Genomic DNA, 15,092 nt, shown 5'->3' with positions numbered 1-15,092 from the left:
CGCCTCTTCTCTGCCATCCTGTTGGCCACTGTAGGGACACTGTTTGGCTAGTTTCCCCTCTAGGACACACAGATGTATTCTCCACCCTTTCCAGCCAGAGATAAAGGACAGTAACTGAGACATAACATAAAGACAGGACAAACATATTACATACGTTTAGTTAACAGAAGTTGTCAGGGAGCCAAATTAATCTACCCTCCGGGCAGCCCAGCTACTGATATTTCTAATCAAGAACTTAAACAAAAGAAAGTCCGTCTGTGAAAACTGCGTGTGAAAAATGTCAAAAGGTAAAAATGGAACAACGATGACTCCAGCTGCAATTTAATGGATAAATAATGGCAGTCATGCCTTCAAGTGACCATAGAGGTTTTTATTTTCTTTGGGGCCAGGAATACAGCCAAGCTCACTAGGAGATGGGTGTGTATATGTTTTTGCTGAAATCATATTTTAAAAACTATTTCTAAGGTTAAGACCTTAGTTAAACATAGTTTACATTTAATGTAGGTTAACTTCCTTGATATAGATAGGAACCTTTACATCTCTACGCTCGACCTTTACTCACACCATCCACTCAGCTCAAAATATCCTTGCAATAATCTCCATCTTTTAATTAAAAATTTCTCTACATTTCAAGGTTCAGTTGAAACACCTGCTTTGCAATGAAGTTTGGAGACCACCCCAGCCAGAAGATGCCTGCCCATCCCTCCTCTGAACTCCTATAGCATGTGACACCCTCAGAGGACACTTACCTTCTGCTACCTCTTCAGAGCATTGTTTGGGCAGCAAACTGAAAGCTCTCTGAGGGCAGGTATCATTTCTTTTCATCTTTGCGCATCACTCCACATATGTCCCTACTATCAATGCCTGACAAATATGAGGACTCAATACCCATTCATAGAATTAAACGTAAATATGATAATTTGTGTAAGCTTCTTAGCATAATGCTGCCATATGACAATCTCACCTTAAATATGAGCCATTATTATTCTCTTAAATAAATTAGACAATTGCACCAGCTTCTCTACCCTAGTTTATGAGTTTCTGGGGTCCTTCTTTAAAAGGATGTGGACAGGGGCTTCCCTGGTGGCACAGTGGTTGAGAGTCCGCCTGCTGATGCAGGAGACGTGGGTTCGTGCACCGGTCTGGGAAGATCCCACATGCCGCGGAGCAGCTAGGCCCGTGAGCCATGGCCGCTGAGTCTGAGCGTCCGGAACCTGTGCTCCGCAACAGGAGAGACCACAACAGTGAGAGGCCCGCGTACGAAAAGAAAATAAAAAATAAAAAAAAAAGGATGTGGACATAGTTCCCAGAGTCAACATTGATGAGTCTAGAAAATCCCATTAAAATATCTTAAGAGAGCTTTACTTTCCAATTTCACATTAAGCACTTTTTTTTGTTCAAAGATACCAAGTGCCTTAACCTGAAGATATGATGCAATAAACCTAATAAACTATATTTTGCTGCAAATCTACATTGAAATGAATGCCTGCTTGGGTCTCAAATGCCTTAATTTCCTATTAATAGATGTGCATATAAACCATGGAAAGAGGAAGAATCACTTACAGGTCAAGGGTATAGGTCATTGTGTCATTTCTGCATCCTGAACACTCCCAGTGGACTTTATTTAGATGTAGTAGGTGCACAACACCTACAGGTTGACAAAAATTTTTAATGAATTTCAACCTGTAAGGGATTTCAGTGATGCTCTGGCCTATTTGTGTCATTTTACAGAGGATAAAATTGAGGCCACAAAATTTTTACAGGCTGTCACTACATATCTAATTTTTGTGTACAGCCAGGACTATAACCCAGGAGTCTTAAAAACCCAGTAGAGAAGTACTTCTTCTACAAAAATAAGAAGTAGCATTTATTGAGCACTTACTATGTACCAGCCAGTTTGTATATGTGATGTCAAATCTTCTGGGGAAAAAAAAAAACAAAACAAAACAGAAAAAGACGTGCTCTCCCCATATTTTAGTTGAGCAAACAGAAACTCAAAGAATTTAAGTTTCTTGCTCAAAGCAAAGTGCTGGGAAGCAGGAGAGCTAACATTCAAACTCAAATCTGCTTCCAAACCCACTGCCTTCCATGTCATACCATATTAACACCCATTAATAGCATAAAACACTGATCAGAGAAGGTATTATGTGGCTTGCTAGAGAAATCTAAAATCCTTCGTCAGTTTACTTTGGAAAAAAAGGTAAAAAAACTTATGTCAAAATGTATAGCCAAATCAAGTGTTCATAGGCAACTCTTTATAAAATCATACTTGTAATTAACTTAGAAGAGGAATCTATTCCTGAAGAACACCAGATCTGAATGATGGCACATTACCTCGTGCTCAATGAATCATCAGGTACAGATCCCATGTCTCAGTAAAGATGAAGATGTGGGTGGATAAGAGAACAGCCAAATCACTACTTTAAGGTAAAGGGTGCAATGTGACAGGCACATGCTATATAGTCCTTGCTTTTCTACAAAGAGATAGAGCTTCCGGCTAAGACTATGTCTTCCTTCACCACCATCTGAAATCCACCCAAAACAGGATTATTTAAAATACAGATCCCCAAAGGTCTGAGTTTTTCTGTCCTACCTTAAAGTCTCTAAGACAAGCCCTTCTGTGGGGTTTTGAAGTCAGATCACCCTGGGTGCCAGCCTCTGCTTTGCCACTGAACTGTTATATCTTCTTGGCAAGTCATTTAGCCTTCTGGAGCCTCAGTTTCCTCATTAATGTAATGGAGATAATAATAGCTACTCATAACATTTTTGTGAAAATTAAGTGAAACGATGAATGTAAGACATTACTCAAAAACCTGACTCACTGGGACTCAGTTTACTCACTAAGGGTGGATGGTAAATGTCAAGTCCCAGAATAACAAAAGGCAAAGAATTACATGAAAACCAACCAGATCGTCATTCACTACAATAAATGCAGTATTAAAGATGTCATAACAGCGAAATATGTCAAGTAAAAGCCTCTGTTAACAATTTGTAACACTATTTCTAGTGAGAAAGGGACAAGACAGTGAACTGAAATATTCAAATTGACTCCAGCATAAAAATATGAAAAAGAGATATTAACACTTGACACCTGTCTATTACCTAACAGGGATATTGTAAGGATTAATGAGTGTAGCACTTTGAAATTCCTTGGAAATAAGGAATAAACGCATCCCCATCATACATAGGTATAGACAAATATATATTTTACCAAACTAAGAATTACTCTATAAATTTAGATCAGGGCACAGCATGCCTTGGATGAGTAGGGTAGGAACAATATGTTCTTACGATACCAAGCTCATGACAAATGATTCATACCCAGCACTTTTCATGCCAAAAGATCCCCCCAGGTGTTCCACCAACTCCATCAACACTTTCCATCAAGCTAGACTGCAGTACAGAGGAATCACATCACACCCACGGACAAGGCAAAACAGTCATATCCTTACACAACTGCATAAGTCCAACAGCGGAGGGGGCAGGAAGGAGAAGGGAAGGAGGTGAGAGAAGGATCCAGAGTTCTTCACAAGTTTGATAGGCAGCCTATAATTACCATACATTTACACCTTTAATGCAGGTGTTATTGTCATCAGAAGCCCTACTTAGCAAAGGCTTTTAGCTAAAGGTGAGACAGGTCCAGAGGACGTGTACTGCCAGTGGTCCTGAATGGGCTGGGGGTGGATTTATGGGGGACAGCAGCTAAATGAGAAGAAAATGAGAGCTCCCACCCACTGCTGTCCTCAGTGTTAGGTTAGTGGATTTCTTGCTCTGGGGGGAATGTGAAGTGCCATAAGATGAGAGTTACAAAGAGGTATACAGTACTTTACAGTCACAACACTCTCTTAACTATATCCTGGCCTGTAATTCTCAGTAATGAATCTGACAGGCATCCTCCCCTCCTGTTTTAGAGATGAGGAAATTCACACTCAGGCAATCAGCTTGCCAAGATCAAACCACAAATAGGCAGAACCAGAACTCAGGTCTCCACTCTGCTTTTCACATCACAAAGTTGTCTAGAAAAGTTTCTTTCTGCCTCCCTTACCTTCAAAATATATTTTAAACTTTATCTCTCCTACGAATCTGGGACTACTTTGTGGAGGATACTGATACAAGACTATTTCTCTTCCTCTACTACTTATACATATACACTGAAGAAAAACAACAACAATTTGTATGTAAGTGGGCATGGATGGAGGGTATGTCCTTATAGAATGAGAGACTTAATACGATAGAAATCTCATTCGTATACACGATTTGAGTGCTCCAACTTTTAACACCTTGATTATTTCCTACATTACCTCAGACTTTCTTACGTGTCACCCCTTCAAGCCCTGACCCTAAGAAGCCTGACTGGGTTTATAAGCACCATTTAAAAAAAAAAAAAAAGGCTGGCAGTGCTTGGCACCATTTCTTAAATGGAGTTTAAAACTTGCCAAAGATGTACTCTCCCTTTCTTGCTCTTTCCAAGATCTTTCAATAGGTGACTAGAGGTCTAATGGGTGAGTGATATTTTACGGCTTGAATTACATTAAAAGCCAGAAATATTTTGAGTCCAAAGTCCTTTACTTCTTGATACAAGATTTAATATGTTTGATGTGTTTAAAATTGCCCCTTAAAGCTAGAAGCTTTGAGTTAATCATCTAAAGCAGTGCAAAAGTTATCTGATCGGTTTAAGAAGATTCAGGTTCAAATTGGGGGATTAATTTCAGTGGTTATGATATGAAAGATAGGACAGTTAAGGTAAGGAATGAGGGCAAGGGTCTCCAGAACTTGAATGAAAAGAATTTCAGCTTCAATTATTTGATTAAACCAGTCCGGAGAACCATATAAAACCATAGCCTTGGTCATGAAGGCTGAATTGTAGGGAAAACCGTGCTGAGGCTCTCAGGACAGAGACACGATACAAAATACTATTTACCACAATTTGCCTTAATACAATTTATATCTATGTACCCAAGGAATCCATAATGACAGCCTCTTATTTTAAAATGTTCACAACTTTCATTAAAAAAGCTGACAGTGAGCACAATTCACTAAAGTGGCACTTCCCTGGGAAGGTTTCTGGCAATAACATCACGATTGAAAACATTTTGAAATGTACCAGGATGCAGACTGTGCATAGTACAAATACTACAATCTCAGTAACCTGAGAGAAGCTGAAACTTTGATTTTTTTTTTCAGTTTACCCATCCTTGGTTTTTATTTTCTTGTCTGCTTCAATGCAGCCTGGTGAAGTTTCCATACTTCTAAATCACCTGCAGTTATCACCACCAAAGCTCTTTCTTTACTATTTCAGCTCCTTGAAGTTTCCAGGTACAGTTTAAACTGGAATAGCTCCCTCAAATTCCAGACATGCGGGCTTTTCCAAACATCTAAAACCTTCCCTGATCTTGGGCACAGCTCATGGACTTGCACCCACGCTCCCCAGTGACAGCCTCCTGGAAATCCAGCAATCCCTCTCCCCACTTAATAAAGGGAGAGCTACGTCTTTATCTGTGCTCTTCACTAGAGGAGGTCAGGCAATGGGGGAGAACAGGGAGCTGTTGTCACAGGGACATATCTGATCTTCCTGGGACAGATCAAGCCAGAGAACAACCACTCATTCACAGGCTGGAAAGCCCCAGCTCTCAAAACACACTGGCTGGTGCTGTTAGAAGATGCTGGAGAGTTCCCGTCCTGAAACTTGCATCCACTTGGTCCCCAGAAACAGAATACATTAAGGGCTCCTTACCATCCACTGAATTTCTCTTCCGTGCTGGGAAGAGGGGGTTAGGAGCTTCGCACAAAAATAAAATTAAAAGGCTACGAATAAAGACTTTTTGATCTTACGTGCTCTCAGCCATAAGTCTAGCAAGTTAAAGAGAAAGTCACTTGAGGGAACACCAGACTGCCTGGAATTTTAACCCTTTCACCTCTGCATTCAGAATACTTTAACCCGCTCTGTTTGCCTGGTCTTCGGCTCCATCCTACACAAAGGAGACCAAAGAAACGGGAAAGAGGGATCTGTCTGCCCTGTATAAAGCTTTGTTAGAGGTTTGGAGAGGACTCCGGTGTTGGTGGGAAAGGGGTGGTCTCCTAGTTGGTGACATTAAATCCTTGGGGAGGCGGGCAGGGAAGACTTTAGTTTGCACAATGTTTCAAGTCCAGAAACCCCATTTCCCCAAATTCTCAATCAGATCACACAGCCGACTTTAACCCTTTCCATTTTCCACCCCTTTGCCCTCAGTCCCATTATACTCACGCTGCTGTTGTGGCCAGACCAGTGGACCATGGCTTGGTTGTGTGCTGAGTCTCCTGTCAGCGCGAACGTAGTGCTGGTCAGTTTCAGCTCCTCCAGCCGGAAGCGAGTGGCTTTGTCCGGGTCCCGCTCCAGAGTCCCAGGCTCCTGCTGCCCTCTGTCCCTTAGCACTCCCCGGGGGCGTCTTCTCGTGCCCTCTCCCCGTTCTGCCTTCTCTTGATCCTCTCCACTCCGTCTCCTCCGGTCAGAGCGTGGAGCAATCGCCACCGACGCCCCAGTGCCCGGGGCCCGCTCCAGGGACAGCGCTCGGTCTCCGGCGGCCACTGCAAACAGGGGGCGTCCGAGCAGGGGCGTGGCAGGAGACCTGCCTCGCGGCCGCAGGTGACTAAGCCCCCCTCGGGTCGGAGCCCAGCGTGGAGCCGAGCTGGGGTGCAGCGGAGGACCGCAGGAGCCGCCGCCGCAGGCGCCCGGGGCGCAGAGGACTAAGAGCCCCGCGCCGGCGAGAAGCGCGCTCAGCCCGGCTGGGGAGCCGCCGCCGGCGCCAACTTTTCCCATTGCGGGAGCGGAGAGGAGCTGAGAGGGGGTCCCGGACCGGAGGTGGCGGCGCGGGGCTCTCCGCTGGCCGGCTACGAGGACCAGGAGCTCAGGACCCCAACTCCATCCAAGTTGGGCCGCGGTGGGGGCGGGCAGAGGCGGTTCGGGGCAGGTGGCGGCCGCTTGCCCGGGCTGGGCTGCTGCCGAGCGCGGGTTCGGACGGAGCGAGCCGCAGCCACGCGGGGGTGGAGCCGAAGTGAAGTCACGGGCGGAGCGGGCGCTGGCGCGCGGGCAGGCAACACGGAAGAGAGGGCGGGCGCTGCCGGGGCTTCGAGCGCCGCGTCCCGCTCCCGAGCTGCGCTGCGCGCGGTTGGCTGTGGGGACTGGAGGCGCCGCCGACCCTCCCCTTGGGCTCGCCTGCGCCGCCGCCGCCCGCTCCTCGCCGCCGCGCTGTGCGCCCCCGCGGCCGCCGGCCTCCGCGCAGAGCCCGAGTGCCCCTCCCGTGGGGGCGGCCAGCCCGGACCTGGCGGAGTGGTCACTGTGGTCACTGTGCTGGGGATTTCCTATTCCTGTTTGTTTCTATCAGTCTCTGTAGCTGTTTCTTTTTTCTTTTCTTTTTCTTCCTCCCTGGTCATTTTCAGTTTAGAAAATAGGGATGAATGGGCTTCTGCTCTTTCCATTCTTAGCCTCAGTGAGTTGGCACCTTGACCTTACCTTGGGAAGAGTCTGTGTGTCCCAGCATCAGCAGAGAATGATGTAATTAAATGATCGCAGGAGTGTGTGTGTGTGTGTGTGTGTGTGTGTTCTGGGGGATTTTCCCATCAATTATGACGCTTAGATTTCTTCCTTGACCTCCTAAATAAAGCACGCACTGTATTTGAACCCAATCTTACTGCATTTTGTGGGCGTGTCTTGGCTTCCCTAAGGGACTGCACACTCATTGAGGACGGGAAGGCTACGTTGTGAGCAACTTGGAAGAAGTAACCAGTTCATTCTGTTTGCCATTTTATCCTTAGTACTTGGACACAGTGCCCTACATGGTAGGAAATCTGTCAGTCATTAATTCATAAATATTTATTGTAAGCCTACTATTATATTTCTGTGTGCAAATACATACAGGAAAGGAGGCATGGTGCTCCATCTATCCTGTGGCATTCGTGCCTAGCCCAGAGCTACTAACACATGGCTTAAGACTCAATAGGAAACTTCATGTGGGTGCTGGACGCTCTGCCATTAGTTTGCTGTGGAATCTATGACAAGTAGCAATCTATCAGCTTCCTAGGTTTAAAACTAAGTTGTTGCATTAGATGACCTTTAAAATCCCTTTCACTCCTAAAATTCTATAATTGTATGATTATAACGTCTGCCCAGCCTAGCTCCCCTGCTACTATTCAAAAGTTCAGATTAAGATTTATAGTAGGTGAATGGGCTTTGAAAAGTACAAAGCATTTCTCAAAATCCAAGCCTTTTTCAAATAGAAAGTTGCTTCTAAGGGCTGAAATACCTTCACATGTCTTTGTAGTCTTCATGAGCCAGATAACACTTTCTTATCACATGGTAGCTGTTAAATTATTCTGTGAATTTTTATTAATCGAATAAATGAATCCCACCACAGAATAGTACAATTCCCAGTTTCTAATTACATGTTTGTTCATTCTCACACTTGCAAAGGTAACCTCACTGAAAAATCTGAATCCTGAGTTTGTGATGGGACCAACTTGCAAGTAACAGCGTGATCATTATTCTTTAATGAATAATACTCTTGTTACTGCTGTACAAGAGGAGTTACTCTTATTCCAAGCCAGAGGTGTGTTACAAAACAATTTAAAATGATTGTTCTCATGATCGATCCAAGAAATGTGCCAATGCAAAGAGCACAGGCTTCTCAGCCATAAAACTTGGATACTTAAAAGGACAAAAGAGTGTCCTGTTCGTCATTAAAGGAGACACAGACTGTTCTTCCAAAAGTACCATTACTACCCAAGCCTGAATCCTCCTAAAAAAGGACCACTGGCAGGTTGTGGCTTCTAGATGGAGGAGAGGTGAGCCAGAGGTTATCACCTCCTTCCTCCCAAATTGCAAGTGCTCTTTGTCAAAGCCCAGGAGAGCTGTTTTCCTCTCCTCAGAAAAGTTTTCAAAGCTTTGCAGGATCGTTTGCTTAACGCCTTCTTTCTATGCCCTGCTAACCTCCTTTCCACTCTGTGAGATTTCCTCCAAGAGAGGAAAACCAGATTAGATTAAAGACTCAGAACCCAAATGAACTCCCATCCAAATATAGGACTGGAAAAAGCAAAATGGAAAAGAAATTAGTAAATTCACATTTTCTGGTCTTAGTCTATCATTACCCTACCAAAATTTAGATTGCTTTGGTTTCAAAAGGAAGTTCTTCCTGAAGATTTGGGAAAGTAGAGCTGACATTTCCTCCTCAAGGAGTTTACAGTGCCCATCTTTTCAAACACCTACTACAGTAATCCCTTTTAGTGAAAGCATTTTCAGTCCATTTGCTGAGAATTCGTAGAGGCAGGCACTTTTTTAATGCCTGATTTTAATTATCCATTTGTGAAAAAGGTTACACAGATGTAGAAGAAATTGACTCCAACTATTTTTTTTTAAATAAATTCATTTTATTTCTTACGGCTCTGGTCCCCATGAACTTTTGTCAACAAGCAGAAAGTACCAGTAATTCCCTAAACCATCATCTTTTTCCAGAGGACTTCAAGAAATGGGCTAATCATGGGGGAAAGTGGGCTAGTCTATTTCATGGTGTTTGCAACCCAACAACCCAATAAGCAACCCAATGGGTTTTATTAATATGATCCATTAGGAATGGGTCATTTGTTAGCAAAATAGTTGATATGAAAGGCCACTAGAGAGCGTAGATCTATAATTCCAATTAGGAGTCTTTTTCATTATGCACATGAAAAATATGCCACCACCTGATGTAAGTCACCATCATTTCTTACCTGCACTAGGTCAACAGTCTCCATACTACTCTCCCTACTCCAAGATTGCTTTGCTCCATCCTTTCTCTACAATAGTCATCTCCAAAGTGGGGTACAAGTGCCAAAATGGTATCACAAGGTGATACATTTGTGTGCAGGAAATAGACTAGCTAATGTTCAATTACTGATTAACATATATATGTTATTTATATATCTCTATCTATCTATACATATCTATGTATCTGTCGAGGGAGAGAGAGAGCATACGAACATATAAACATTTTGGAGTCACATGCTGATGGGTGCACATGATCAAAACGGTTTAGATGCCTTGCCCCACAAAGCACCAAAAGTGCTCTTTCAAAAGTATAAAAAATACCATTCCTTGCCACTGTTTAAAACTTCAGTAACTTACCTTTGCAAACAGAATACCTAGGGCTTCCCTGGTGGCGCACTGGTTGAGAGTCCGCCTGCCGAGGCAGGGGACACGGGTTCGTGCCCCGGTCCGGGAAGATCCCACGTGCCGCGGAGCGGCTGGGCCCGTGAGCCGTGGCCGCTGAGCCTGCGCGTCCGGAGCCTGTGCTCCGCAACGGGGGAGGCCACAAAAGCGAGAGGCCCACGAACCGCAAAAACAAAAACAAAAACAAAACAGAATACCTACACTCCTTACCACGACCCACCAGGCCTGCGTGAGCTGGGTCCTGTCCATTCCTCAGTCACATTTGGCAGCACTCACCCTCCTCACCCATATGCTTCAGTCACTCTGGACGATCCCTTCCTCCCATGTGGCAAGTTTTGTCCAACTCGTGACCTTTGCATATGCTGTTCCACCTACGTGGAACGCCCACCATCACCCCCATTCACATGGTGGACTCCTTACCTTTGAAACCCTCACTTTAAATGTACTTCCTTAGACAGACTTTCCCCGACTCCCTAACTAAGAAGAAATATCTTCCACATTTTCTGCATCAGTCCTTTCTTAGTTCCTTCTTAGCATGTTACAGGCTTCAATTATTTTATTTGAATGTTTTTTTAATACCCACCCCCTCCAAGCAACATGTGGATAAGGACCATGTCTCCCCTGTTCATCTTTCCTTTCCCCAGCATCTCCTTTAGTGCCTGGCTCATGGAAATGCCCAGTAAGTAACTGGCTAGCAGAGCAACACTAGTGTACCAGCCCTAGCTGCACAGCTGCTAGAAGTTAACATTCTGTAGGTCAGATGTGTCCGTGTGCTGGAAACCACGCTAAGGATTATACATGTGCCCGATCATTTGGTTTTTTACAAAATTTATTTCAGCTGAGTACTATCATTGTCCCCATTTTAAAGATTACGTTAAACAGCTATGCAGAGTCACATGGCAATTTCGTGCAAGAGGCAAGGCTTGAACCCAGGCATCTTATTCCTAATATGTTCTTGACTTTTTGCAATACGGTTGCTACTCCAAATCCAAATGATTACAGGTAACTTTATTGACAATTTGCTATGTGCCAGGCACTCTAATTAGCTCTTTGAATCATTTTTTAGTAATGTGGAACAATTACTTTTGGAAACAAGTGAGCGAGTCTATTTAGGCTGAAGGGAAGATGTGTATTCTCCAATTTATATTGGCTTTTATTCATTTAAGCGTTGGGGGTAATGTTATATGTGGTTATAGCCACATACACCTTATATGAATATAGTGGTGTGTTCACTACTAACAGAACCTTACTGCACCGAATGCATTAACTGTCACGTTGGTTTTTCTTCTTCCCCTTTTCCTAGGTCTCTGTGTCTGATGGATATCTTGGCTTCAGCTGCACTAAATCACATTTTACATCTCATCATTAGAACAATGTCTTTTAATAGCTCTCAAAATACTTGGCTCCCCTTGGATACCACTGACACAAGGTGTCTTGCATTTCAGATCAATTTCACGAAGAACCACAGAAAGAAAACTGGGGAGAATGATATGCAGACTCTCCTCATTGCTTGCCAAGGGGATGATGGGATGTTTTAAACTGCCCTTTAAAATATATTCAGGTATCAACAAATACTGGCCTAGCTCTGAACTCAGTAATGGTATCTCTTCGCATACACCCAGTCTAAGTGGCCTGAACAGGAGAGCTTAAGCCCTCTTATCTGTAAAAATGGGTCTGAGATTATCTACTTGACTCATAAGGTGTTGTAAAATTTAATTCAACTTCATACACCTCTTAGAGATAACAATACTGCCTTGTATTTATATAACTCTTATCTCATCAGACCTCTAAACAGTTTTTGGGTTTTTTCCTCCTAGTTTAATAAATCTTGCAGCAGCTCCAAAAGTTAGGTAGGGGGCAGGTTTTGCCTGCATCTCACAGAATATAAAGAAATTTATCCAAGGTCACAGAGTTAGAGAAAAAAACTTAGAACTAAATTTTGTTATCCTTTTTCTCTCCCTTTAGTCCAAATCCTCCCCCAGTTTGTATATACATGAATTAAAATTCCATACTGTTTTTGTTTAGCGATTATGTGCATTTCTTACACAATCATTTCAGGTTTCAAAAGATAGCTTGTATAGTTAAACAGGAAGAGAGAAGCATGAAATAATATCACTGTCATTGTGTAAACTCATATGCATATATATTTTTCCCATTTAAATAGTCAAACTTAATGTGAAATAGAGAAAATGTGCACTATGACTAAATAAGTTTATTTAGAGAGGTATTATTAGACTTTTAAAAGTATACCTTTGGGGCTTCCCTGGTGGTGCGGTGGTTAAGAATCCACCTGCCAATGCAGGGGACACGGGTTTGAGCCCTGGTCCGGGAAGATCCCACATGCCGCGGAGCAACTAAGCCCATGTGCCACAACTACTGAGCCCGCACACCACAGCTACTGAAGCCCACACGCCTAGAGTCTGTGCTCTGCAACAGGAGAAGCCATCACAATGAGAAGCCCGTGCACCACAACGAAGAGTAGCCCCTGCTCGCTGCAACTAGAGAAAGCCCATGCGCGGCAATGAAGACCCAACACAGCCAAAAATGAAATAAATTAATTAAAAAAATATACCTTTACCAAAAAGTCTTAGAATGTATTTTAAAAATTCATTATAGTCTAAAATGATCTAGAAATTGTAACTTCTATCATTTCTCTCTCTCTTCCGTCCTCTAGCCTGTTAGTGCAACATAAAAAGGCTTTGACATAGTAAATCACAAAACCAACTTCATAATACTTTTTCTATTCCAGTCTCCTTGAAAGTAGAAATATGTAATAAGAACCTGCTTTACAAAAAATAAATTAAACTAAATTAAAAAAAAGAAAGTACAGATATGAACTCAGTTGGAGCTACATTTCACTTCTGTTTCTTTGGGAGTACTAACTAGAGAAGAGAAGACGAGAGAAATGGAAAGCTGTCCCTCAAATTCTTTAAGCGCCACTGAGATGATAACCAAAAGCTTCCTATATCGCAAGAAGTCTTCAGTTATTTTTGTCTCTTTTCCAAAGAACTGATCCAAAGATGAATGAGGTTATCACTGAAGCCAAATTCAGTAGATTTCTAGGGCAAAATATTCCAGCAGAATACAACTCTATAAAATGTACAGTAGCCGTTGAAAAATAAGATCTTTGGGACTTTTCTCTCAGAGAACAAGCATAGCTTGCAAAGAAAAGGAGGGAACAAATCAAAGAATAAGCACAATTGGGCAGACACTAACTACTTTGTGCTGCTTCCCATTTCTTTGTTTGATCTGGACAAAGCACAGACATGCTCCAGCCCTTACGAGTCCAGACATCCTGACAGTGTGCTACTCTCTGGTAGCAGCACGGAAGTACACTGAAGAGGAAGGCAAGAGAAGTGATCAAAGCAGAAGTTATTGTGTCTATCTGCCTCTGGTGCTTGGAGACAGGACAGTGTGAGGCTTAAAATCCTATACTTTGAAGTCAAGATCCTAGTCGTAAATCCCATGTGTGCCACGCCGTAGCTGTGTACTATCATTTGAATTTCTGAATCTCTGTTGCCTAATCTGTAAAATGGAGGTTATATCACTCCCCTCATGCGAGGCTGTTCTATATGGCACAGAGCAGATGCTCAATACCTGTTAGCTGTTTTTAAAGTTATTTCACATTTCAAATACCAACTTCCACTTGACACTGCTCCCTAGGTGGAAGAAAGTTAAAATCCAGTCTACTGAAAAAAAAAAATCTATTTCCTGCTGAATATAAAACAAAAATTAAAGACCACCATACCCTATAAGATATAATAAGAGGGGTAGACAACAGAGATTGAAACTCAAAAGTTTTGCTTTGGAGGCAAATTGAATGGATGGAATAAACTACTGCCTTGTTGGCTCTTGCCAAACCTATCTTCCATGTGAATCGTGGTATAAGGAATCTGCACCTGAGTTTCACAAGCTTCTAAGAGGTCAGCAGTAAATTGGGTGGTAGACTGAACTTTTGACCGTGTACTTGAATTATTCTTTGCAACGTGAAAATTTAACTTTAGAGTGGGAAGCAGCTGCATAGCACAGGGAGATCAGCTCGGTGGTTTGTGAACACCTAGAGGGGTGGGATAGGGAGGGTGGGAGGGAGGGAGACGCAAGAGGGAAGAGATATGGGAACATATGTATATGTATGACTGATTCACTTTGTTATAAAGCAGAAACTAACACAACATTGTAAAGCAATTATACTCCAATAAAGATGTTAAAAACAAAAAAGAAAAGGTCAAAGGAATCCCTTATTTAGTACATCATGGAGTAAATGCATGCCATTTATCATGAAGAGATAGTACAAAGTCTGAACTCATGAACAAGCTTAGATAAATGCCCAAATGAAGATTCATGAGTGTTTGCCATGAAAAAACTGTTATTAGGAAGCTCAGCTACCTTTACCTGCTCAGTATCACCAGGTACGATTATGTGAGTCACATTGTGGGATGAGGTCTGTCCATTTTCTAAAGCCAGCTGTGGTCCCAGCAGTGGCAGTCTAATGAGCCCCTATCTAAGAAGGCATTGGGTACATTGTTAAGCTGCTTTATGCCTGCTCTCCAAATGCTGGATTTCTGCAGAGGCCCTACGCCAAAATCGGTTATTCCATTCCTCCATCTCCTAGTCCAGCTCCTTGCTGTTTCTAGATTTTGGTTCCCTGAATTGATGACCTCATGGTGCCTACCAGCCATCCTTTGTAGCCTAATTCTTGATCCCTGCCTGCATATCCTATGTCATCGCATCCTAGATCTTGTCATTTCATTAGAGAACATTTGAAATGTATCCATAGCCTTTTAAGCGTTCTTATTATGGAAATTATCCTATAATAAAATTCTCAGTGCTGTTGTTTTAGTGCTAAGTAGGTAACCACTGCCTCTTTTCTATATTCTCTTGGCCACTGGTATCTATTCTGACATTGTACTTTCGT

At 42.9% G+C, this 15,092-nt stretch overlaps 1 protein-coding gene across 4 annotated transcripts in view; it reads right to left on the bottom strand.

Annotated features, from left to right (window-relative positions):
- The window catches only part of SORCS1 (sortilin related VPS10 domain containing receptor 1), a 573,760-nt gene extending 566,952 nt beyond the window's left edge, over positions 1 to 6,808 (bottom strand). For 3 of the 4 annotated variants that reach the window (XM_065894235.1, XM_065894236.1, XM_065894237.1), the window contains exon 1: positions 6,245 to 6,796. In XM_065894235.1, the coding sequence (XP_065750307.1) occupies positions 6,245 to 6,796 (552 nt within the window). Of the gene's footprint in view, positions 1 to 6,244 lie in introns of all 4 variants that reach the window. The other variant, XM_065894238.1, reaches the window with a different exon arrangement.
- Between the last annotated feature and the right edge of the window lie 8,284 nt (positions 6,809 to 15,092).

The sequence above is a fragment of the Phocoena phocoena genome, chromosome 16, assembly GCF_963924675.1.
Source record: "Phocoena phocoena chromosome 16, mPhoPho1.1, whole genome shotgun sequence".
Classification (NCBI taxonomy): Eukaryota; Metazoa; Chordata; class Mammalia; order Artiodactyla; family Phocoenidae; genus Phocoena; species Phocoena phocoena.
The sequence above is the reverse complement of the archived record's forward strand: the minus strand, read 5'-3'. Positions and strand labels throughout refer to the sequence as shown.